The following is a 25,679-nucleotide window of genomic DNA, read 5'->3' as shown; positions in this document are numbered from 1 at the left end:
TGGCTATTGTAAATAATGCTACTATAAACATAGGGGTGCATGTATCCCTTTGAATTAGTGTTTTTGTATTCTTTGGGTAAATATTCAGTAGTGCGATTGTTGGGTCCTAGGGAAGTTCTATTTTTAACTTTTTGAGTAAGCTCATACTGTTTTCCCCAGTGGCTGCACCACGTGTCAGCTTCTCTTAAGCAGGGCACTCTCCAGGTGTTAGCTGGGGCTCACAGATTCTCAGAAATCTGGAACTCCCACTTCATAGCCTCTGAAAGGAGAGAGCCTCTTCCCCCCACCAGCATTCAGGGGGGTTCCAGGCAGTGTGCTTCTGTACGCCTCTCTCCTTCCCCACTACTGTGCTTTCCACACTCTGGTTTTTGGGTGTGCTGGCTCATCCTGTCTGTGTAACTGAAGGTATTAACTTCCTCCCTTTACCAGTAAGTTACTTTTTACTTGCCTCAGGCTTTTCACAAGTTCACAAGTAAAGATGTCTTTGGGTGGCAGGGCACCTGGGTGGCTCAGTTGTTTAAACATCTGCCTACAGCTCAGGTCACCATCCCAGGGTCCTGGGATGGAGTCCCACGATGGGCTCCCTACTCAGGAGGGAATCTGCTTCTCCATCTCCCTCTGCCTCTCCCACCATTTGTGCTTTCTCACTCGCTCTTACAAATAAATAAAATCTTAAAAAAAAAAAAAAAGATGGGGGCGCCTGGGTGGCTCAGTGGGTTAAGCCGCTGCCTTCGGCTCTGGTCATGATCTCAGGGTCCTGGGATCGAGCCCCGCATCGGGCTCTCTGCTCAGCAGGGAGCCTGCTTCCTCCTCTCTCTCTGCCTGCCTCTGTCTGCTTGTGATCTCTCTCTGTCAAATAAATAAATAAAATCTTTGGAAAAAAAAAAAAGATGTCTTTGGGTATCAGGTCAAGTGGAGGGATGACCCTGGGGTATGTGGCCTCTTGCCCTGTTGCTCCCCCCCCCAACCCCACTTTGGTTTCTATTCTGACTCCTTCTGTCTTGTAAATAAACTAGCATTTTTTTTTCTTTTTTTCCCCCCACTAAACAACCATCATGTCCACCTCCAGAGAGAAACTATTCTTTCTGTAATTATTAGAATCTTCCCAATTTTTCTTTAAGAGTTCTCTTCATGAAGAGAAAAGCTAGAGTCTGTCATGCTAAGGATTCATATTTTGTTAAGGACACTTCGCTAAGTATCTATAAAAAAAAATCAAGAGCGCCTGGGTGGCTCAGTGCGTTAAAGCCTCTGCCTTCTGCTCAGGTCATGATCCCAGGGTCCCTGGATTGAGCCACTCATCGGGCTCTCTGCTTAGTGGGGAGCCTGCTTCCCCCTCTCTCTCTGTCTGCCTCTCTACCTACTTGTGATCTCTGTCAAATAAGTAAATAAAATCTTTAAAAAAAATCAAAGGTAATTTTGTAGCGGTGACAAGACCTGACTTGAAAAATGTAATGATTTATTTATTATTTTTGCTATTTTAAAATTTTTATTTATTTAAGTAATATCTACACCCAGTGTGGGCCTCAAACTCATGACCCAGAGGTCAAGGGTCACATGTTCTTCCAATGGAGCCAGCCAGGTGCCCTTATTTATTATTATTATTTTGTGTTTTTTAATTGAAATATAATTAACATACAGTGTTATATGAGTATCAGGCTTACAATGTAATGATTCAACAATTCTATACATTCCTCAATGTTACCTCATTAAGTGTCATCACCATCTATTACCAAACAACAGTATTACAATCTTATTGACTATCTTCCCTATGTTTTACTTTTCATCTCCATGACTTACTTATTTTATAATTTTATAAATTTTACTTATTTTACCTCTTAATCTCTTTTATCTATTTCACTCATCCCCCAACCCACTTTCCTCCTGGTAACCACCAGTTTGTTGTCTGTATTCAAGAGCCTTTTTGTGTGTCTCTTTATTTCTTTGTTTGTTCATTTGTTTTGTTTCTTAGATTCCACGATTGAGGGAAATCATTTGGTATTTGTCTTTCTCTGTCTGACTTATTTCACTTAGCATTATACTCTCTAGGTCCATCCACATTGTTGCAAATGGGAAGATGTCATTCTTTTTTTATGGCTGAGTAATATTCCTGTGTGTGTGTGTGTGTGCATGCGTCTGTGTGTGTGTGTGTGTGTGTGTACACTTGGGTTGCCTCCATAACTTGGCTATTGTAAATAATATGCAGTAAACATACAGGTGCATATATCTTTTTGAATTAGTGTTTTTGTTTTCTTTGGATAAATACTCAGTAGTGGAATTACTGGATCATAATGTATTTCTCTTTTTAATTTTTTGAGGAAGCTCCATACTGTTTTCCACAGTGACTGTACCAATTTACATTCCCACCAACAGTGCACAAGTGTTCCTTTTTTTCCACATCCTCGCCAACAACTGTTATTTCCATGTCTTTTTGATTCTAGCTGTTCTAACAAAGTGATATTTCATTGGTTTTGATTTGCATTTCCCTGATGAAATTGGGCAAGAGTAATCAGTTTCCCAGAGGCCCTGTTCTAGAAGCCATTCTCTTCTCTCTAAGGGTTTGTAATCAAGAAAATTTGGCTCAACAATTGGAAAGTGTTGTATGGTTTGCTTTTGGATTCCAGAAATAGATCATAGGAGGAAGGGCAAAAGGCATCAGTTTGGAGACTCAATGCATGAACCTCTCTAGTACAGGAGGAAAAGCAGTGAGGCAGTATTGGTGAGTGAGTGAGAAGATATTATGGGTGTGCCTGGACAGGTGACCTGGCTGTCCCCTCTTTGAAGAGGGAAATGCTGAAAATGCAGCCTCATCTTAACTAGAATTTTAGCTGGCTTGAATAGTTCTCCCCTTATCACCACCACTACCATCCAATTGTAATATGTACTGATTGCAAAGAAATATTCTCACTGGCTTTCAGTGATTCTGTGCCTCAGATAGTAAAAGCAGGAAGGGCCTCTCCTAGGACACAGTCTCCGTTTCAGACTGCTTAAACCTGGTAAAGATTATGATGTATAAGGAATGCATGGGAAACTTACATCTCCAAGAAGTGCTTTACACTTCAGAAAGTTCTGGAATCATTTCACTGTTTCAATTGCAACCAACTTGTGTGGTTGCCCTTTCTGGACCTTAATCACTTCACTTGTACGTGAGGGGGTGTTGGTGATGGGAGCACAGGTTGAAACAGGTCTTCTGGTGCCCCCAATGTCACACTAGCAATGACAGCATAAATTTTAGGACTGACTTAGCACCTAGAACATAATAGACCCTTACATTATTCTTATTAATATGCAAGTCTAGCTTTTAAGACTAAAATCCACTCATGATTTCACTAAAAACAGCACTTGTAAGGGTTTTTTTTCCCCCCGTCTACAGTTGTATTAGAAAAGGTTTTTAGGGGGTACCTGGGTGGCTCAATCGGCTAGTGTCCAATTCAAGCTCAAGCTCATGTCTGATTTCAGGGTCATGAATTCAAGCCCTGCGTTGGTTTCCACGCTGGGCATGGAGCCTACTTTAAAAAAAAAAAAAAGATTCTAGGAACACCCCCTCCCACTTCTCCCCTCCACCGCCTTGGAGTGCTGGGCTGCCCTTATCTCTTGGTGCTCAACACCCTCAGCTGTGGGTTTTCATTCATCTTCCGCAGCTGATTACCCACTGTGGGCCTGGTCCTTTCTTGGCTAAGTAGGTCTGGAGATGACCAGGAATGGTTCTTGTTCTCAGCAGATGGGGAACAGATGTGTGAAAGCTTGAAAGAAGTGATAACTGAGCAGTGGAGAGAGGGTGAGTGGAGCAGATCAGATAAAAACAAGAAGATCATTCCAGACAGCATAAACAAAGGCCTTGAGGTACAGGATCTGGGAAAAACAAAGCAGCTGAATGCATCAGGCTCCAGGAGGAAAGGGTGAAAATGACATGGACAGGTAGGCTGGGGCCAGCATGGGAGGGCCTGTAGCTCATCTAAGGAGTTTGGACTTATCCTGAAGGCATGCAGGGAGGGGAGAAGAGTGTCACTGAAGATATTCCAACAGGGATGTGACATGTCCCAGTTCTCTGGCAGCAGGGCAGTGACTGGGCTGCAGAATGAAGCTCTTGCTAGTCCTTTCTTCCAAACTGAGGATCCTCAGGGCAGTCACAGGCCTTACCACAGAATTGTTAGGAGAGGAAAGGAACCTTGGGGAACACATAGGATGAGTACAGCATTGGACATTTGATCTCAGGTTAGAAAGAAAAACATGGCTAATCAATGACACCAGGTCCCAGAGTAACTTGATTAAGCTAATGAATAGCACTGGGCCTCAGCTTCAGTGATCTCCTGGGGGTGGGGGCGTGGTGTCAGTTTTCTCCCTGAGCGGGGTTAGCTCCCCTTGCCTTCTGATCCCATAGCAACTGAATGTTCTCTCTTGACAGCCTTCCCTTCAGGATTCTGGAGTCCAGGAGAGCAGGAATTTTTATCTTTCTTTCTTTTTTAAAAATATTTACTTATCGGGGCACCTAGGTGGCTTAGTGGGTTAAGCCTCTGCCTTCAGCTCAGGTCATGATCTCAGGGTCCTGGGATCGAGCCCTGCATCGGGCTCTCTGCTCAGCAGGGCTCTGCTTCCCCTCTCTGCCTGCCTATCTGCCTACGCTGGTCTCACTCTCTCTCTGTCAAGCAAATAAATAAAATCTTTTTTAAAAATTTTATTTATTTATTTGGGATGCCTGGGTGGCTCAGTTGGTTGGACAACTGCCTTCGGCTCAGGTCATGATCCCAGAGTCCTGGGATTGAGTCCCGCATCGGGCTCCCGGCTCCATAGGGAGTCTGCTTCTCTCTCTGACCTTCTCCTCCCTCATGCTCTCTCTCACTGTCTCTCTCTCAAATAAATAAATAAAAATCTTTTTTTAAAAATTTATTTATTTGGGAGGGAGAGGGGGCAGGGGGGGTGGATCTCAAGCAGACTTCCCGCTGAGAGTGGAGCCCAGTGCTGTGGGGCTCCATCCCAGGACCCTGAGATCATGACCTAAGAGGAAATCAAGATCAAGCTTAACCGACTGAGCCACTCAGGTGCCCCAATTTTTGTCTTTCTTGTTCACTGCTGTCTCCCCAGTTGCCCATTTTCTGGCTCTAGCAGATGTTCCCAAATTCCTTGAATTAAGAATAAGAGTCATATGGGAGGTCTGATCAGAGAAGGGAGTGGGGGGGATAGGATTTTCCATCTGATCACAGTAAATGAAACCTGCAGGCTGGAAGAGTTACCTAAAGAGAAGGGATTTTAATCCAGGCTATCATGCCATCTCTCGATGTACTTCCTTCCCTCAGTGTGCCTTTCTCATTTGTGGGGTGAGGTATGTGGACAAAAATGATTACTAGGATTTCTCCTTCTCGCCCCAACATTTTATGCGAGGAAAACAGGTCTTTGCCAGCTACTCCCCTCTTCCCAGGGCTTCTGTGTTGCAGAAAGTCATGGCTATTGACAAACTAAGGAACAACCTCATGATTTTAGCCCAAGAAATGGACTCTTAAAGAGACTTGTTCTGAGAAAAGGATATTTACTTTTATAGGATGAATTATACTGGGTTCCCACTATACAAAGCAAGATGTTTCTCAGAAAAAGAGATGAACAGAGTAAGAATGGACTCGGCTTCTAAGGACGGGGGCCCGCAGGCCTGCAGCCAGGAACCTTCCCCCTCCTGCCCATGCGCACTGCGGACCTCCGGCCCACACGCACTGAGGACCTCCTGCCCATGCGCACTGTGGAGCTGCGGGGAGGTGCTGAGGGCCAGGACTTCTCTGAGGGAAAAAAGCCAAGTCTTTGAGCTACTCACCGGAGGTCTCTTCCAGATGAACTGGATGGGGAACTTCTGGCTGTAAAAGAGAGAGGTCTCATCGGGTGGAAACTCAGGATCCAGATAAAGAACCTTCTTTTCCAGACATTTCTTGTGAAGCTGCTCAAATGTCTTCTCTTTAACTCCAATAATGGGGAAATTGCGGCTGATGATGGCCGAATAGATGCCACTTGGGTTTGTGCCCCCGGCCTCGGTGGTCTTACCTTCGCCTGGCGGGGGAATCGGCCCCGGGGACCTGGGCTCAGCCCCCGTCCGTGGGGCCACAGATGCGCTAATGACGGTTGGCATGGCAGGCAAATTGGGGAAAAAATGTTTTGTTTTGTTTTGTTTTTTCAAAGAAAACAAGGTACAGCTCCCTGCAGGGGAGGGAAGCAACGGCCAAGGGGAAGTTGGAGTGATTCTGTCATCTGAGAGAAAAACGTCCACATCCACATTCGGAGCTATAGCCCGTCAGAAGGTCATCCAGCTTCTGTCCATCCTTAAAGCCGAGTGGTGATCCCGAAGTCGGAGGTTTTCCCGAGGCAGGAGGCAGGAGGATTTCTGGGGGCTCCTGCCGTCAGCTCGCATGGCAGAGGGAGAGGCAGAGGGGAGAGAGAGGGTTGTGTTTCAGGGGCCTGGAGAAGCTTGAGCCAGGAAAACTAAAAATAGACATGAAGGAAGAAGAGGAGTATGAGAGCCAGGGAGGCTCCCGGGCAGCCAAACGACGCATGAGGCAAGAAGGACCCTGCTGGGGACGTTTCCGCGTGGTCATTGAGTGCTGGTGTCGTCAGGAGGCGGAAGGGGAATATTTGAGGAGGTTGGATGCTGAAAAGTAGCAAAGAACTGCTCATGCGTTATTGAGTCGGGACATGGACTTTGTCCACCCATCAGCCACCAAATGAATGGAGAACAGTACTGAGAAAAAAGGTAGCCAGGGTGAATGTGAGATCCTGAATTCTGGGGGAATATTCTAGACATGGTTGAGAACATAATTTTTACTTTCTAAAACTCTAGGATATCAGATTATTCAGCTGGATTTGCATCTCTTACAGAATGTTATGGTGTCAGCATTGGGTGGAGCTGTCTGGGTGGAAAATGCTGCTCAGCAGAGTCCCCAGTTGAGAAGAATGTCTGTCTCTTTCTTGCCCACTTGACCTAGACACCTCTTGTCTCTCCCCACCCCCAAAATAAACACTGGACCAAATTTGCTACAAAAAGTGCACCTGAGTAGACTGTGCAGGCACACCACATTAGGCAACTGAGTCAGAAGTGGAATTGGTTACTGAATCTGGTTCCCTTTTGAGTCCCAGGGGAGGTCATTCCAAAAATTGGTTTCAGGGCTCTCAGATAAGAACACAAGCGGCTCTGGGGAACAGAACTGCCTGCCTGGCTTCCGCTTTGTGTTGAACCCAGGGTAGCTATGCCTGGGCTGTCAGATGGCTACATTCCACTTGTGGCTCAGTGGCCGCTGGTCCTAGACTTGTAGCCCTGCCTCTTCCCACGTGACCAGTCTCACCGGGCCAAGGCTAGAGCTATGAGAGGAGGTGGGGAGCAACTGCTGAAATAGGGAGGATTACCAGGCTCATGATCGCTAGGGCTACAGCTTTAAGGAGACCTGTGTCTGGAGCTGCTGCATGTAGGGACCCTCAGCCTGTTCTCCTGTTTCCTAAGGAAATGCCCAAGGACCTTTACTACTACTCTTGGAGAGGCAGGATAGGGGAGGGCAGCCTTAAGGCTGATTGCCTGGGTTCAAAGTCTGGGCTTCCTGCTTGCTGGCTGTGCATGTGTAACTTTAGGTGAGTTACTTCTTCCTTTTTTCCTATGGCTCAGTTTTCTCACTTATAGAGTGGATATGTGGATAGTCAGTCTGTTATTATCATAAAAATTAAACAACTTGGGGCACCTGGGTGGGTCAGTGGGTTGAGGCCTCTGCCTTCAGCTTGGGTCATGATCCCAGTGTCCTGGGATCGAGCCCCGCATCAGGCTCCCTGCTCAGCGGTGAGCCTGCTTCCCCCTCTTACTCTCTGCCTGCCGCTCTGCCTACTTGTGATCTCTGTCTGTCAAATAAATAAAATCTTAAAAAAAATTAAACAACTTAATTATGTAAAACATTTAAAATAATGCCAGGATTGTCTTAAGCACTCCATAAACGTTGTTAGAGGGGACCTAAATTTGACATTACTTTGGGGTTAGATCAGGCTGGACTAGAGTCACTCATTGGTGCAGAGCAGCCTTCAGTTATGAGCATTTACTGAATATCTCCTGTGAGTCAGCCCTGGGATAGGTGTGAGCTGCTCAGGATCACATGGTCACAGTGTTTCCAATCGGAGCATGCCTATCTGCCTACACTAAAAAAGCCTCTAAAAAGACTGACTTCCACTCTCAAACTCACCCCTACCGTGGAAAGGAGATTGGGGGAAGTTTCCTTTCTTAACCCTCAAACATTTGAGCCCCAGCCCATTGCTCTATACCATCTTGAAATTCATAGCTTCCACCCACATTTTATTGCTTAAGCTTATAAATGAGCTTCCTGTTTGCCCTACAAGACAGTAAGTTCCATGAAGGTGGGATCTGGGTCCCCAGTCGACTTTCAGGGTTAAGCACATAGAAAGCTTTTAATAAATGTGTTGTCTGCCTGTTGAATGAATTTTCCCAATGTAAGGAGAAATTTCTTACCCTTCTGTTTTGCTAATGCAATCAAAGTATCTTGGCTGATTTTGCCCTTGGGGAGGAGTCCTCTCTGGGCCACACACCAGCTGACTTTTTTCTTTCCTTGGCTGTCTCACTAAGTAATTTAGTAACTAAGATGAGTGTGTGATAAGATGAGCCTATTGTTACAATAGGATGGAAATATCAAATGTGCAGAGTGCAAAGTGCTCTTCATTTTGCTTTTTTTTAATCAGTTGCTGTGGATAAAACCTCTCTCAGATTAGCAGGTCTGAAAACAAGGTTTATTCCGCTGCAAGGGTGTGGAAACTCATGCTATCAGGGAAAAACCCAATCTGAGCCCTAGAACAAAGGACAGAGAATGAGCATATGAACAGCTGCACATTTCAATTCCCAGAAGTCTCTTCAAGGATAGAGAACTAGTTTTTATAACATATTTCAGCCAACAGCATGCAATATCTGTGATTGGAATGGTTTCTCTTGACACCAACAGGCCCAGTTAATGGCTTCATATCACTGTCTTTCCATCAATAAATCTTCCTTTGATTCAACTCTATTGGAAGCAATGCATTTGCTTCTAACACCCATCATTCATTAAGTGCCTACTGTGAGCTAGCCACTGCACATAGTTTTCAAAACTTTTAATTTTAGATTTACAAAAGAGTTGCAAGGTCGTACAGAGTTTCTGTATGCCTTTCATCCAGCTTCCCCTAATGTTTACACCTTACATAACCGTAGTATTAACTATCAAATCTAAGAAATTAATGTTGGTAAAATACTATTAAGTAAACTACAAAAGACATATTTTGATTTCTTTAGTGTTTCCACTAATGGTTTTGTTTTTTCTTCTTCTGTTATGATCCAGGATGCTGCACTGAGTTTGTTACCTCTCCTCAGTATCTTCCCATCTCTGCTGGTTCCAGTCTTTGTCTCTCAGGACTCGGGACTTGTGAAGAGTACTCGGCAGGCATGCTGTGGAATGTTTCTCAACTTGAGTTTGATGTTTTTCATTTGATTAGACTGAAGTTATGGATTTGGGGAAAGAATATCACAATGTCATATGCCTTCTCATTTGGGGATACATGGTAGAGATGTGTTTTATCGCAGGTGACATCAATCTTGATCACCTGGCTGAAGTGGTATCTACCAGTTTCTCCAAAGTAAAGTTACTCATTTTTCCTTTCCACACACATAGTGTTACAGGATTGCCGCGTTCTTGTCTCACGGAATTGAAGAATGAATCTTAAGGACACAAAAGGGTGAAATGAAGTGAGTTTGTTAAGTGAAGGGGGGAGGGAAACAGAAAAGAGAAAAAAAGTTCTCTAGAGTGAGAGGGGTCTCGAATGGGTTGCCACTGTGAGCTTTCACTGGCAGTCTTTTTGAGAACTGACTAGGAAACTTAAATCTTCTTGATGTCTCTACCACTGAGCACTATGTTTACTTTTTCTTTGAAGCTTTGTAATTTTCAGTGGTCCAGCTGTAGCTGTTATATAGATATCTTGTCTCTGATAAATGAGACAAACGAGGTAGTCTCATTAATCTCATTATATTCACTTATCTCTGGTTTTGTATGCCTTAACATTTTCCACATCTGGGATTTTTATGAACCTGAATTCCTAGCCCCCTGTGTGAGGCTAGTCATGTAGCTGCCTACCTATCTCTCCCCAGCTAGCTCCAGCTGTCCCTTACTAAGTAAGATACATATTTTTTTTTTCTTAAGTAGGCTCCATGTCCAGTGTGGAGCCCAACATGGGGCTTGAACTCATGGTCCTGAGATCAATACCTAAGTTGAGATCAAGGGTTGGTGCCCCCACATAGAATATTTTAAATCTGTATGAGCACCTTGCAGGTTTGATTAGCATTATTTTACATGAGGAAACTTGAGACATCTGCTGTAATTTTACAGTGAAGTCATGGAAAGCTCACAGAACTTTAGAAATTATCTCTTCTTCAACAAATGGGGAAGCCAAGGCCTGGAGAAATTAAATGACATGGCCAAGATCAGTCAGCTACAGAACCAAGCTATACCCCAGGTTTTCTGATTTCTAGGGAGGGACTTGAATGTGTAACTAGGACTCCAATAATGTGAGCTAGGCTTAAGATCTCTGGATCCTTGCATATAAGTAGTGAGGGCTCCCCTTCCCTTAGCTCTGACTAGAGAGGAATCTAATACCACAGCCCTGCTGGAAACAACTGTCAAGAAGCAGCTGTCGAATTCTGGCTGGCCTTTCTGTGGCACTGTAGTCTTTTGCGAGGCTGGTCATAAGACAGGCAGATCGGATATCAGATGCCATCCTTTATTTCTCCTAGAATGCTAATTATATGGCCTCCACTGTCTGTGGTTAATATGGTAATCTGTTTCTAGTGGAGTTGCTGGTGGCTTTCTATGTCCTGGGCTGAGAAGTTATTTTAGTCTGGAGTGCTGCCCCTGGAATTTATATGCAAGGTATTCAGAAGGTTTGATAGGTGGAAATCTTACGAGACCAGTGCTCTAACTCCTGAGCTACGGAGCCAGATATGTGGAAATCTTAAAAGCAGAGTGGAAAGGTTGATAACTGTCATAGGAATTTCATGTCCCAGAAGGCTGTTAGGATGGTAAATTATGGGTGAAAAACCATAAAGCTCCAGGTATATCTATTTTAACTGTGTTTCCACTGCCTATCATTATGATAATCCAATACGGAGAGAGGTATAAAAAAGTGAAAGAACCCTGCCCACAGACCAAACTGCAGAATTGCAGTCTTCTCTATGGCTCTGGTGATCAGATTCACTGTTTTGTTGTTGTTGTTTAAGGTTTTTATTTATTCATTTGAGAGAGAAAGAGAGTGCACGAGCGTTCGAGTGGAGGGGAGAGGCGTAGGGAGAGGGAGAAGCAGACTCCCCACTGAGCAGGGAGCCCCACACAGGCTGATACCAGGACCTGGAGATCAGGACCTGAGCTGAAGGCAGACACTTAGCTGACTGAGCCATGCAGGCATCCCAGGATTCACTGGTTTTAGTTGACCAGGACACAGGGCTCAGCACAACTTTAAGACAAACTCTTGGCGACAATCTGTACTTTATTCTCAAGGGAGCCTTTAGGAGAATGGCCTGATCTGATATTGGCCCTGGTCGTGTTGACACATGGGAGTTCACCTATTCTGAAGTGAGCTGTGCCCAGAACATAGTCCTATCCATCAATCTCAAGTGCACCCAGCCTCCTTGGACAGAGAATGTCTTGGTATCTAGTCAAACTGGAACCAAATCTTGGGATCACTCTTAGGAACCGATCATTTCAGATTTACCAGAGCCAGGATCTTCTGGGTAACTCAGATCTGGGAAGAGAAGGATGGTGCTCAAGCCGGCCTTCCAAATGCGTGAAGGACTTTCTCTGGCTCCTGTACGGGTCATCTGCCCTAAATAAATGCCCCCATCAACATGTAAACATGTATTCTGTTTCTTAATGTGAAGCCTCCTGAAGGCTCCTTGGTCAGCTCCTGTCGTCAGGTGAGACCTCCATGGTGACACAGCTGCAAAGTGCTGCCATGGCGTGGGTATGGAGGGCCGGGGTGGGGCGGGGGGGGGGGGGGCTGGCTCTCAGAGTGTGACAACTCAAGGGCTTTGCAACTTGGTGTGCATTAAATTGAACACAACCCAAGTAAGTTGAAAACAAAGACCTTTTCATTACTTGTTACAGTAAGGAGACAGGAAGATAGCTCTCAGAGTACTGTCTTCCTGTGGGGTTAGTACAAGAAGCCTTTATTCGGTGTATTAGGGGGCAGGGCAGGGAGCTTATATATATATTAAGAAACTTAGAGATATTCTGTGCTTAGGCACTTTGGGTCAATGGAGCATGCCCAGCAGGTCAACATGCTAGTGCCTACACTGTATGTTCAAAAAATGGCAGAAAACAGCCCATAGGAGATCTTAATATTATAATAATAAGCTACACTTAACTTTAGGAGAATTCAGGGGGGGCTTCTATGGCAAGTCCTCAGCTCCAAACTGGCCTAAACTGGCTCACATAAGAGGCATAGCTGGAGAAACACCAAGCTGAGGAGTCTCCTTGGCGGGCTGCTGGCTCTGCAAGACAAAACACATTACTTCCCTGTTTTTTTCCTTCACCCTCTTCCCTTCTGCTGATGGCTTTCAGCCCTCAGATCTGAGTAATTCCCCTTTGCATCCCAGCCAAAAAGAGGATGGGATTTGTATTCCTGAAGTAGAGGACTTGGCATGGCCCTGCGCTGCTCAGGTGAAGAAGACCTTATCTGAGGAACATTCTAAAGTGGTCTGCAGTATTAGAAACAAGGTAGGTTCTTGTATTAACTCAGTTTGTTTCATCCTATTTTATATGCCATAGCTTACAAGCTTTTACAGTGCTAGAAAGCAAACATTTTAAAGTTGTTAGATATTATAGAGATATGGCCCAACTTTTTGTTTCTTAAATAGTTTAAAACTTCTAGAAAAGTGGAAAATATAGCATAAAACATTCCTATATACCCTTCACTCAGGTTCTTTAACATTTAAACTCATTTTGCCTTTTTCTGTCTCTGTCTCCTTCTCATACATGCAAACATTTTCTGAGCCATTTTGAGAGTAAGTTAAAGATACTATGATCCATTATCCTTTAATACTTTAGTATTTCCTAAAAGCAAGGAAATTCTTCTATATGATTATAGTATAACCCTTAAAATTAGGAAAATAACCATGTAATCAAAAGATGCCATTCAAATTTTGCCAACTGTCCCAATCACGCCCTTTATAGGCCCAGATTCCAGCCCAGGATCACACATTTGTTGTAATGTCTCTTTTGTACCCCCGTCAATCTAGAACATTTCTTCAGACCTCTTTTTCATGGTCTTTACAATGTGAAGAGTACAGGATGTCCCTCTATTTCAGTATTTTGCTGTATGAAAGGGCTGTATTTAACCAGCCCCCTGTTAAAGAACACAGCATATTCCTAGTTTTCCACAGTGTAAATCACACTGCAGTTAGTAGCTCTGAGCAATTTATCTGATTTTTCTGAAGTGGAATTGCTGGGTTAGAGTCTACAGATTTAAAGTTTTGACACTATTGCCAGATATACATCCTGAAAGATTATACTTATTTATAATTTCACCAGTGATGGATGAGAATGACTACTCCCCACACCAGCATCAGCACTGGACATTTTCACTCTTCTTCATCTTGGCCAGTCAGGAAAAGGAAAAAAAAAAAAAAAAACTTATGGGGCCCTTGGATGGCTCAGTTTGTTAAGGGTCTGCCTTCAGCTCAGGTCATGATCAGGGTCCTGGGGGCGAGCCTGCTTCTCGCTCTGCCCCTGCCCCCTGCTCATGATCTCTCTCTCACGCTCTCTTTCTCTCAAATAAGTAAAATCTTTTTTAAAATTCATTTTTTTTTATTATTAATGAGGCTGAGCACCCTTCATGCTTGTTTTGTCTATTTTACTTTATTTTGCAAATTACCTTTGTCTGTTTTTCTGTTGGGCAGTTTCTGATTTTAAACTAATTTGTCAACTCATTCCTTGGCATTGAAGCCTTAAGTAAAGACACATTATGCATTTGAGAGCTTTGTTTCAACCTCTGTGGATGTTATTCAAATTCTTACATGAAATCCCATTTCCTGAGTGAACGTGTCAAGAATTACCCACAACAAGGTAACCAAACACCTGCAGGTCAACTCACCCTGACACAGTGCTCTGGGGCACAGCTGTAGGAACAGGAGGTGGGGGAAGGGGGAGAAGCAGTAAGGACAGAGAACAATTAACACCTAGACTATTTCTTTCCACTCACTGTCTCTAGGTGGCTGTTTCAGTATAATTCTGGGTCAAGGTAGAGCAGTTTACCACTAATTTACTAGTTCTTATTCATTCCTTCCCTCCAAAATATCTGACATGGAAGAATAAATGCAATAAATATTAATCTAAAGATAGGTCTTAATTATTCAACTTTAAATGCTATTAAAAGCCATCACTTATATTAGGTAAAAGTACCCCATTTTCAGGTTCTTACTGTAGGTTGCTAAGGGAAGTATGAAGCTGGGAAACACTGCTTCAGCTAATGTCGCCTTCCTCCTTTCTCCTGAATTGCAAAACTTATTTACAGGAAAATGTAATGTAAAATAATGTAAAATCTGCAAATGTCTATGTGAGCCTATATGTGGTGCAAAGCCCAAATCTCAAATGATATCAGAAAACATGTCCACAAGAAAATGCACAAGGTCTACTATGTCTAGAGGGAAGAATCCTGTCAAAAAAGTAAATCAGAAACAAATACATTCAGTTCTCATTTTTTTAATCAACCAAACCCACCAGTTAACCACTTGTAGCCAATAGTTACCGAAAGCCAAGTAACCGACTGGGCCTCCCGGGCGTCCCAGATATAACATGCTCTTAAGGAACATGCAATCTAGGGGAGGAACAAGATAGACAAGACTGAAACATTAAGGGGCCATCCTTGAGAAGGTGAAGGAGAACACACATTTTAAGTGGAGCAACAGTTTAGAGATGGGCAAAACCACTGCTCATGGTACAGGGGCACGGGCCTGTTAGGGGAGTTAGAAAGGCTTAATGGAACGGTGGCATTTGAGTCGGGCCTGAAGGGATGGTAAGATTTGCACAGGCTGGGGGGAAGGCGGTGGGTATCATGGCCCAGAGAACACAAGGCACAGAGGTGGCAGTCAGCAAGTTGCTCAGTGAAGGACGTGTGAAAATGTGCATTGATTGAGGCATGCTGAGGACACGAGGCTGCCCCACAGATGCTGTGGCGGGCAGCAGGGGTCACCAGCAGCTCCAGAGCAGCAGCTCCCCCATGAGGGACTGGTGTTTTGTAATGTTCTAGCCCATGCCAAACCATACTGGAGCCTAAAAGAAAGGAAACCTCAATAATACCGAGCCTATCTTGATTTAAAAATCTTGATATTTTGTTCATTTTTTTGGCATTAATTTTGATTTTTAAAAATATTGCATTAAAATATCATTTGTTTGGATGATTGCATTTTTCCATACCCCCTTACATTTTTTGCTCAAGGCAGGTACCTCGCTTATCTCACCCTCTTCCAGCCCTGTGTTCTATTTCTGAAGTTCAGTAGTGGGAACATGGGTATTCATTTTATTTTTAATTATACGCTCCAGTTTACTCATGCTACAGATATTCTATGGCTAGTAAACAGTACTTAATAAAAACAACTGATATAAATTAGGATTTTAAGAAGATGAATTATGAACTTTGAAGCCTAAAAAGCACAACAGGGAAAAGAATCCTTTGTGCTTCTGAGTCGATATGTAGGGGAGAGTAACTCTCTGTTGCTGCGGTGTATGAACTGCAGCAGAAAAGGGTTGTTTTGCTCACGTCTAAGTGGGTGAAGGGTAACTGTGTGTTGGTGGGGGTGGGGTACCAGAGGCTGCTGTCCACTTGGAGACAGGTCTTGAGTAACTCAGCTGCTGTAGCCCTCCTGACTCTGCAGGATGGCCTGAGGCAAGCTTCCACAAACGGGCCACACAAGGTGGGCTTGGCCCACATCCCACATACAAGAGACCCATCCAGGGGTACCTGGCTGGCTCGGCTGGTACAGTACGCGACTCTTGATCTCAAGGTTGTGAGTTTGAGCCCCCACTGAAGATAGTTTCCTTAAAATGACAACCACCACCACCAAACAACAAACCAATCAGCTGTCCTCAAAGAGAAGCTACTCATTGGGCCATAGCATTTACCACAGCGCCATGGTTCAAGAAGCAGAGGAAGATTAATGAACTCTATAAATGTCTCAGGGCTATCTGCATTGAGGAGAAGTAGTAGTGTTTGACACAGAGAGTGTAACTAGTGCCTCTAAAAATGCAAAACCTGAAATCTATTCTCATTAGTAAACCGATGATCAATGAAGGACACTTTTTAGCCAGAGAAGTCAATTAGCATGCAGCACAGATCTCAGAAAAGGCCAAGGGCAAGGCTGAAAGGCGCAGGCCGCTTCCCATGCTTGCCCGGGTGCACCACACCATCATCGGACATGGACCTCCCAGTCAGCACCGATGTTCAGTGAGAGCTTCTCCAGCCGCAGGGTGGACATCTGGGCACAATATGTAAACGCCACAGGCTCATCTTTACCATCTAAATATCAAGACAGTAACAGGAAAAGTTTGATGAATATCTAGGAGAGAAAAATCTTTCCTTTGAATCTATAATATTTCTGACTCGGTCATAAAACCTGATACCCCACCTAGGAGAATCCAAGTTAATAGCACTTTTACGCATGGATGTCCATGAATTTTTTTTTAATTTAAAAAAAATTTTTTTTAAAGCTTCTTTGAAAAGAGACACTTTATAATGACAAAGGCAAAACCTTATTCTTTTCACTCCCTCGGAAAAATCATAGCTTCGGAACAGAAAGCCACAGCAGAACAGTTTCCACATAAACCGTTGTCTCCCGTCTTCGGCTGAATTTTTTAAACATTAAACACTCCATCATTTTGAATGCAAGACTGGTTGAAAGGAAATTGTAAGGAACAAAGTGATTTACCTAAGAAATTCAGTAGGTAAGAAATGATACAGCCTTTTAAGAAACTCCATAAACATGGGTAGGATTCTCTGGGGCTTCAGCTATCTACAGTTAAAAATACATTCAGAGAAGCTACAATATTATTTCAAGGCCCAAATAATCTCCCTTAGAAAAATATCCACAGTTTACAGTTCGCAGAAGGCCCAGTTGATGAGAGAAGCAGGATCGTCTTGCTCCCTCTAGATACTAGTATATTTGACCTCCATCAGAAAGTGCAGGGTCCACTTGGCTAAGTGTGCTGTATCAGTGTTAGGACTAATCATTTCTTTGTGGCAGATACTTCCATGTTTATAAAAACAAATGACCTGTTTCCTCACCAGATGAACGGGTAGTCACAGAAGATGGCTGTTTCTTGAGGCCTAGGACAAAGATCTGCTCCACCACACACTTGCTGGGATAATGACCTCTTTTGTCAGCACAACTGGAATAGATAAAAATGGTGTTAGGAAAATGAGAGAAATAAGAATTTGGACTGGTTATTAGGTCAATATCCTAGCCTTGGGAGTTCCCCTCCCATCCCTCCCTATGGAGGCCTGAACCATAAGGCTGTCATGTTTACTAGGATGAAGGGATGCAAACAAACGATTCCCTGTGCCAAGGAATGCCTAACCAGTAGACAAGCCAGTCTCCCTTTAACAGGGCATTTGGAGAGAAACCATCTAAGGACACTGAAGTCTCAAATGTGACTTGGACACTGACTGCAATCAGATTTTAAGAAATCAGATACTTAATGAATTGCTGAATGGGTGGATAAATGGGACTAATCAAAGCTTAAATTGAATTCTCTTTTATTTTTTAAAGAGTGAAGAACAGGAAGATGGAGACGATAAGGAAGAAGGTTCATAGAGTGATTGAAAAATACTTCAGGGAAATTCCAGACCAAGATGGCAACATTTAAGAGGCCCCTGAATTTCCTTCCTTCCATGGATGCACTGAATGTAAAGCTACATGTGGAGCAATTCCCTTTTAGCAATACAGAAACTAGCTGAGTGACTCTTGTATATCGGGTGACTGAAGAAATAGCCGTATCAAATCAGGTAGGAAAGGCTGAAACACGGTAACTTCCACCCCCACCAGGACAGTGCTATACTGTTGGGAGGGGAACTCCCAACTCCCAACTTCTCTCTGAGAAGAGTGAAAAGTTTGGACAACACTTCTGTTGCCCCAGTTTTAAGGCCCCCATCTGAGGTATGGACCCCAACCAATCAGTAATTACTTTAAGTGTATTTGAACTAAATTCTCCAATCAATAGAGATAGAGTTGATGAATGGTTACAAAGTCAAGACCCAACTATATGTTGCCTATAAGAGACCCACTTCAGCTTTAAGGACGCATACAGACTGAAAGTGAAGGTATGGAAAATGATATTCCATAGAAATGGAGACCAGAAAAAAAAAAAAAAGCAGGGATAGCTAATATTTATAACAGACAAAACAGACTTTATACCAGAAATTGTAATCATAGACAACAAAGATTGTTATATAATGGGTCAATTCGCTAAGAGGTTATATAACACTTGTAAATATTTATGCACCCAATATCAAAGCACCTAAATATATAAAGCAGGTATTAGTAGATCTGAAGGTTGAAATAGATGGCAATACAGTAATAGCAGGGGACTTCAATACCTCCACTTTCAACAATGGATAGATCATCCAGACAGAAAATCAGTAAGGAAAACGTGAACTTAAACGGCATGTTAGACCAGATAAATTTAACAGATATATATAGAACATTCCATTCAACAGCAGGAAAATTCATATTGCTTTCAAGAACACATGGAACATTCTCCAGGATAGATCATATGTTAGACTAAAAACAAGTCTTAACAAATTTAAAAAGACTGAAATTATATCAAGCATCTTTTATGACCATAATGGTAGGAACGTAGATACCAATTATAAGAAGAAAACTGGAAAATTCCATATATATGGAGACTAAACAACATGCCCCTAAATAACCAGTGGGCCAAACAAAAAATCAAAAGGAAAATAAGATATTTTAGACAAATTAAAATGGAAACACAATATATAAAAACTTATGGGATGCAGCAAAAGCAATTCTAAGAGGAGAGTTTATAGCAATAAATGCCTACATTAAGAAAAAAAATCTTAAATAATCTACCCTTATATCTCAAGGAGCTACAAAACGAAGGACAAACTAAGGCCAGAGTTACTAGGAGGAAGGAAATAACAAAGATCAGAGTGAAAATAAATGGAATGGAGGCTGAAAAGATCCATAGGAATGATCAATGAAACTAAGAACTAGTTTAAAAAAAATAAAATAGACAAATATTTAGCTAGACTCACCAACAAAAAAAGAAAGAGGACTCAAAATCAGAAACAATATCATTGTATGTACTATACTGGAATTTAAATTAAAAAATCAGAAATGAAAGAGATGTTACATTTGATACCTCAGAAATCCTAAGGATCATAGGAAACTACTATGAACAATTACACACCAATAAATTGGATAAACCAGAAGAAGTGGATAAAGTCCTAGAACATACAACCTGCCAATACTGGAATCAGGAAGGAACAGAAAATCTGAACAGACCAATTACTAGTAAGGATACTGAATCCGTAAACAAAAAACTGCCAACAAAGGAAAGTCCAGGACCAGATGGCTTCACTGTTGAATTCTATCAAACATTTTAAAGAATATCAATCCTTTTCAAATTCTTCCAAAAAATGGAACACTTCCAAATTGATTTTATGAGGGCAGCATTACCTTGATACTAAAACTAACAAGGACAGTGCAAGAAAAGAAAATTATAGGCCAATATTCTTGATGAACACAGATGTAGAATTCCTTAACAGAGGACCACACACCATGATCAAGTAGTATTTATTTCTGGGATACAGAGATGCTTCAACATAGGCAAATCAATAAATGTGATATATTACATTAACAAAAAGATAGGGGTGCCTGGGTGGCTCAGTGGGTTAAGCCACTTCCTTCGGCTCAGGTCATGATCTCAGAGTCCTGGGATCGAGCCCCGAGGGAAAAAAAAAAAAAAAAAAGAAAAACAAAAAGGATAAAAATAATATGATTATTTCTGTAGGTATAGGAAAAGCACTTGACAAAATTCAACATCCTTTCATGATAAAAATTCTCAAAAAATTGGGTACAGAAAGAATGTACCTCAGGGTGCCTGGATGGCTCAGTGGGTTAAGTGTCCAACTCTTGATTTCATCTCAGGGCATGATCTCAGGGTCATGAGATCCAGCCCAACATCCGGCTCCATGCTGAGTGTGGAGCCCACTTAAGATTCTCTCTCTCCCTTTCCCTCTGCCCCTTCCCACTCCCATGCTCATGCTTTCTCCCCCTAAAAAAAAAAAAAAAAAAAAAAAAAGCAAAATAAAGAATGTACCTCAATTTAATAAAAGCTGTCTATGACAAGCCCACAACTAACATCTCAATGGGGAAAACTGAATCAAGATCAGAAACAGGAAAAGGATGCCTACTTCTCACTATTTTTGTTTAACATTGTACTGGACATCTTAGCAAGAGCAATTAGGTAAGAAAAAGAAATAAAAGATATCTAAGTTGGAGAGGAAGAAATAAAATTGTATTTGCAAATGGAAATAGGGAGAAGCTGGTAAAAGGATACAAACTTTCTATTATAAGATGAATAAGGTCTGAGTATCTAATGTATAAGATGGGGACCACAGTTGACAGTACTATATTGTATAACTGAAATTTGCCAACAGAGTAGAAAAAAAAAAGTATGAGAGGTGATGGATGAGTTACTTAACTTGATGGTGGGATTCCTTTTATAGCATATACATATAGTGAATCACCGTGTTGTACACTTTAAATATATTACAACTTTACTTGTTAATTATTTAGTGAAGCTGAAGAAAAGTACTCCACAAATGGCTTTCATCATTAATTTCTTTAAATAGTACCTTAAGATATTAGCTGTTTTTGAGGATCACATATTTAAGAAACCACACGGCTTTTTAGCTGCCATTACCTGTTGATCAAAATTCCTGACAAGAATGAAAACTTCCTGTGCAAGAATTGCTTCTGGTGGAGGTACCGGAACGAATGGCCATCGTCGAGATAGAATTCACCCATGGCAGAATCCTGGAGAGTGAATCATAGAGAACGTGTTTATATAATACCTTACTAGGTTAAAGAATGTCATTCACTAAAGGGACTAAAAAATTTGTGAAAAATTTTATTAAAAAAATTAATATTCAAGCTGTACAATGTAGTCATATAAATATGTACATTCAATACTCATTAGTGAAATAATATGCATAAGGAAGTCACATAAGAGGAGCTCAAAGAGTTAGATCTTGTTGAAAAAAATTTAAACTACAAAATATGGTCAGTGGCATAGGTGGCTTCTTTGAAAATACTACCCTAGAATGTGATGACAGGTCAAGAAAAGTTCCCAGAATGAAACTAAAGTTTAAAAGATTTAGTATATAATGGATGAGATCAGCTATTTTCATCTTTATCCTCCATTTAGAGGATAGCATCTAGTTCCTACCTCCTTTCAGAGGACCCCTTTGGCAAGTCAAACAAAGACACAGCACTCCATATGGCTGTTTATTATTTATTGACAATGCTTGATGTGCTATGGATCTCTTGTATTTATTATGTGGTCTGAGGCTTATAATTTGGCCCAAAAAGAATGTCTAAGTGAAACAGATGGAAAAGCAAGTTTAATTATTCTATATTTGCATAAGAGTATGAATTTATGTTCAGTCCTGTAGAAGAGTAAGAGTTTGTGTTGGTACTATAAGTGGGCAAATAGATAGGATGGGAGTCTGCTATAGGTTTCATTTGGCTCAAAAGATCTTCTAAAAGGACATACAAATTCTGGATCCTTCTGAGCTTTACCCCAGAAGATTTTAGTTGTTTCAGCCAGCTGATGAGAACAGAAGTCATTGTGTGGGGTTGTTGTTCCTGAAATGCTGCAAAGATAACTGCCATCCTTTTATAGGAGACTGACTTTTAGGGCTAATCCATGTGGCAGGCTGACTAGGCCCAATGGGCATTTGGTCCAGTGGTAATCAAGGCCAAGCTGCAGGGCACCAAGGGTCACAGTGCCCCAGAGGAAATTTCTATCATTTCTAATTCTCGGAGTTCTCTTAAGAACAATTCCAAGGAAAGGCAGACAAGCTGGACAATGATTCAGAAATGATTCAAAACTTTGATTTCGAGAAAAACATCAGGAGCACCTGTTCCATCACTGGGGCTTATTATTTTTATATAGTGTCCCATACTCAAAAGACCACTACTCCTATAAATTGATAAAGTAATAACGAATGAGATGTGTAAAGGTAACATTTTCCAAATACCTTAGTGCTTAGAGCCACCTGGAGTCCATATGGGGAATCGGTCATGTAGCCTGTGGATTTTCCTACAGTCGTCTTTATTGGTACTATACTTCCACCTCGCTGAAATACCGGTATCTATAACAGAACAGTACTCTCAGGGAAGGATTATTCATAGAAAGCGATTTCAATGTAGAATCTAAAAATATTTCATTGCATGAGACTCCCATTCTTTGCAAGTATACACTCAGAGGCAAAAGAAATCTGTGAGCATAGAGATGGAAAATATGGAAGTGATAGCATTAAAAGGAAAAGAGTTCAAAGATTAAAAATTGTCCATTTTTTAATTATCAGGGAAACTTCTCACCCTTCATCAATTTGTTATCTATTCTGCCTATCCTATCAGTAGTTCCTATTTGGTATTTTACATTTTCTTTCCTTTTTTTTTTTTTTTGAAAGATTTTATTTATTTATTTGACAGAGAGAGATCACAAGTAGGCAGAGCAGCAGGCAGAAAGAGGAGGAAACAGGCTCCCTGCTGAGCAGAGCCCAATGCAGGGCTCGATCCCAGGATCCTGGGATCATGACCTGAGCCGAAGGCAGAGGCTTTAACCCACTGAGCCACCCAGGCACCCCTAGTATTTTTAATTTTCTTGTCAACACAATACACATGTTTATTTCTAGGGCCCTGTTAAGGAGTGAGTTTTTATGCCTGTTTAAGTAGGCCCACATATATGTACATGTGCATATAAAATATTATAATTTCTTGGTTTCAGAGAGATGACTCTGTCCTTACTACAGTCTATATACCCTTCGTGCTCCCTGCTTCCCTGAATCACCAGGATGATGGACTCAATTCTGAGAGTAAATTTGTGAAACTTCTGTTGTAGAAGCCACCAAAGACACATGAAGTAACTCTAAGCACAGTGTTATAGGTATGGCCCATACCTATGGTTCTTCTGGAATGGCATTCCAGCAAGGAAAGCCCAGTAAATTTCCTGGGTCCCCATACTGTCCTCTGCAAGGAAGCTCTTTGAATCATATGGGGGCTTGTACTTCGTTCTGAGTAAAGTACAAGAGGGAAAAAAGTACAAGAGTATAAATGAAGGTGGGAGTGAAGGTGGAGTAGTCAAGCACCCTCTGCTTGACTCATAGTTGGCAGCAAGAAATAACGCACATTTATCTCCCCCTCATCAACCAATCACTTCTTTTCTTTTTTTTCCCCAAAGACCGAGGTAGTAAATTAGCTAAGTATGGGCTGTGAAGTGGGAGTGGCGGACCTGGGGTCTTATCTGCCACAATCTAACCACAACCCTGAACAAGTAATTGAACTTCTCAGAACGCAGTTTCTTCACCAGTAAGCACAAGGGATTGAAGTAGATGAATGTTAAGGTCTTTTTTAGTTCTGAAATTGATATCTGAAATTGTTTTATTATGGAGATCATACTACTGATAACAGCTTTAAAAAATAATGTCAATATATCTTTATTAATTTGAACACTACTTAGGGCCTGTGGCATTGGTTGTGATTTAGTGGCAAGAGCAGACTTCCCTTCACAGGTTCAGTCCGGATGGGTCCCCTTGACTCTACCATCGTTAACTGACAGCCTTCCCTTGGGCGTAGAGGGCCAGCCAGGGTTACAACTGAAAACTCAGGTTTTGTGACTTGGTCCTACAGGAGGACATTCTGTATGGTGTGTGTGGTGACCACCATTTTTACTCTGCTTTTAGTGTTATTATTTTTCTTAGACATACAAATAGAAATATATGGAGAAGAGTTGTTTGTCCTTGATGTTTCATACTGTGAAATCAGGCTCTATGCGGATACTTTTTTCTCATGTTTCCATGGCTTTATTGGTATAATTTGCATGCTACAACTCATCTATTTAAGGTGTACAATTAAATGTTTTTTGAGTATATTGAGAGTCATGCACCTCTCATTGATTGTGATGTTACCACAATCAATTTTAAATCATTTTCATCATCCCCAAAAGAAACCTTGTACCCATTAGCAGTAATTTGCCATTGCTCCCAAACTCTCTCCCTGCCTCAGCCCTATGCAACCCCTCATCTATTTTTTGTCTATGTGGTGTTATCCAGAACACTAATGTCCCTGGTTCCTTCTATGTAGGCACATGTTACGGACTAAATGTCCGTGTCCCCCCCCAATTCCTATGTCGACGCCCTAACCATCAATGTGACTGTATTTGGAGATAGGGCCTTTAAAAAGATAATTAAGATAATTAAGGTTAAATAAGGTCAGAGAGTCCGGCCTTAATCTGATAGGATTAATGTCTATAAGAAGAGACATAAGAGAACTCACTCTCTCCCTCTGCCACATGAAGACACAGCAAGAAGGTGGCTGCCTATATGTCTGGAAGAGAGTCCTCACTAGGAGCTGAATTGTTGGCACCTTAATCTGGGAAATCTAGCCTCCAGAACTGTGAGAAAACAAACTTCTGTTGGTTAAGCCACTGCATCTGTGGTAGTTTATTATGGCAGCCCAAGGAGACTGATACTGCACAACAGGTAAAAATAACAGCCTGAAAATTACTTACGGTGTCTAAGGCTACCTGGACCTTCACAGTACGTGCTCCTTCCCAATGAGCAAATGTTTTAGAGTCATACCAGACCTGGAAAGGAAGAGATCCTAATGAAAAAGAGTATAAGAGCAACTCTGCTCACAATTTCATTATTCAGCAAAGCATTCATTTTATCTGGATTTTGAATAAGTAGAAGGCTAAAATAAGTATAGTTAAAAAAAAATCTTGAGTAGGGGCACCTGGGTGGCTCAGTGGGTTAAAGCCTCTGTCTTCGGCTCAGGACATGATCCCAGGGTCCTGGGATTGCGCCCCACATCGGGCTCTCTGCTCAGCAGGGAGCCTGCTTCTTCCTCTCTCTCTCTCTCTCTCTGCCTGTCTCTCTGCCTACTTGTGATCTCTGTCAAATAAATAAAATCTTAAAAAAAAAAATCTTGAGTAGAAGTTAGGAAGGACAAATATTTTTAAGAAGATCCCAAAGGAATAACCTAGTACTGTGATGGATTAAGTTCACTAAAAGGCCATTCATTTGTCCATCTGTCCATCCAGAAGTTATTTGTCCAACAACCTACCACATGCCCAGCACTGCTAGGTATGCATGAGTGAATAGAAAGACAGACTTCCTGCCCTCATGGATTTTATTATAGCCTGGTCGTCTCATAAACTTAATGCATTTAGAGTAAAAAAGATGATGGAAGAAAGAAAAAGCAGTAACAAAGAAGAAGAGCACACTGTGAGCAAATAAATTACAAACGAGGCAGGAGAAAAGGAAAGTGTCAGAGAAGGAAACAGATCCAGGAGAAAGACAAATGGAAACTTGGATCAGTACCATAGTTATTTTTTAGC

General features: G+C 41.9%; 2 protein-coding genes and 1 long non-coding RNA gene across 8 annotated transcripts in view; 1 reads left to right on the top strand and 2 right to left on the bottom strand.

Annotated features, from left to right (window-relative positions):
• CAPN3 (calpain 3) overlaps positions 1-6,414 on the bottom strand; it is a 49,620-nt gene extending 43,206 nt beyond the window's left edge. For both annotated transcript variants that reach the window (XM_047739036.1, XM_047739037.1), the window contains exon 1: positions 5,798-6,414. In XM_047739036.1, the coding sequence (XP_047594992.1) occupies positions 5,798-6,106 (309 nt within the window). In that variant the 5' untranslated portion in view covers positions 6,107-6,414. The remainder of the gene's footprint in view (positions 1-5,797) is intronic.
• A 757-nt stretch (positions 6,415-7,171) lies between these two features.
• On the top strand, positions 7,172-18,439 carry LOC125105498 (uncharacterized). 2 transcript variants are annotated; one of them, XR_007128917.1, is made up of 4 exons: positions 7,172-7,593; positions 9,330-9,733; positions 12,632-12,752; positions 17,798-18,439. It is a non-coding gene; the product is annotated as an uncharacterized LOC125105498 (long non-coding RNA). The 2 variants fall into 2 exon arrangements; XR_007128916.1 differs by having other exon boundaries at positions 9,330-12,752.
• GANC (glucosidase alpha, neutral C) overlaps positions 13,836-25,679 on the bottom strand; it is a 73,555-nt gene continuing 61,711 nt past the window's right edge. For 2 of the 4 annotated variants that reach the window (XM_047739031.1, XM_047739033.1), the window contains 5 exons: positions 24,852-24,926; positions 22,318-22,431; positions 20,979-21,091; positions 17,314-17,417; positions 13,836-16,548 (listed from right to left, as the gene is read on the bottom strand). In XM_047739031.1, coding sequence (XP_047594987.1) covers positions 16,439-16,548; positions 17,314-17,417; positions 20,979-21,091; positions 22,318-22,431; positions 24,852-24,926 — 516 coding nt within the window. In that variant the 3' untranslated portion in view covers positions 13,836-16,438. The remainder of the gene's footprint in view (positions 16,549-17,313; positions 17,418-20,978; positions 21,092-22,317; positions 22,432-24,851; positions 24,927-25,679) is intronic. The other 2 variants (XM_047739030.1, XM_047739029.1) reach the window with 1 other exon arrangement.

The sequence above is a fragment of the Lutra lutra genome, chromosome 7 (genome assembly GCF_902655055.1).
Source record: "Lutra lutra chromosome 7, mLutLut1.2, whole genome shotgun sequence".
Taxonomy (NCBI): domain Eukaryota; kingdom Metazoa; phylum Chordata; class Mammalia; order Carnivora; family Mustelidae; genus Lutra; species Lutra lutra.
Note: the sequence above shows the minus strand (reverse complement) of the source record. Positions and strands in the feature narration are given on the sequence as shown.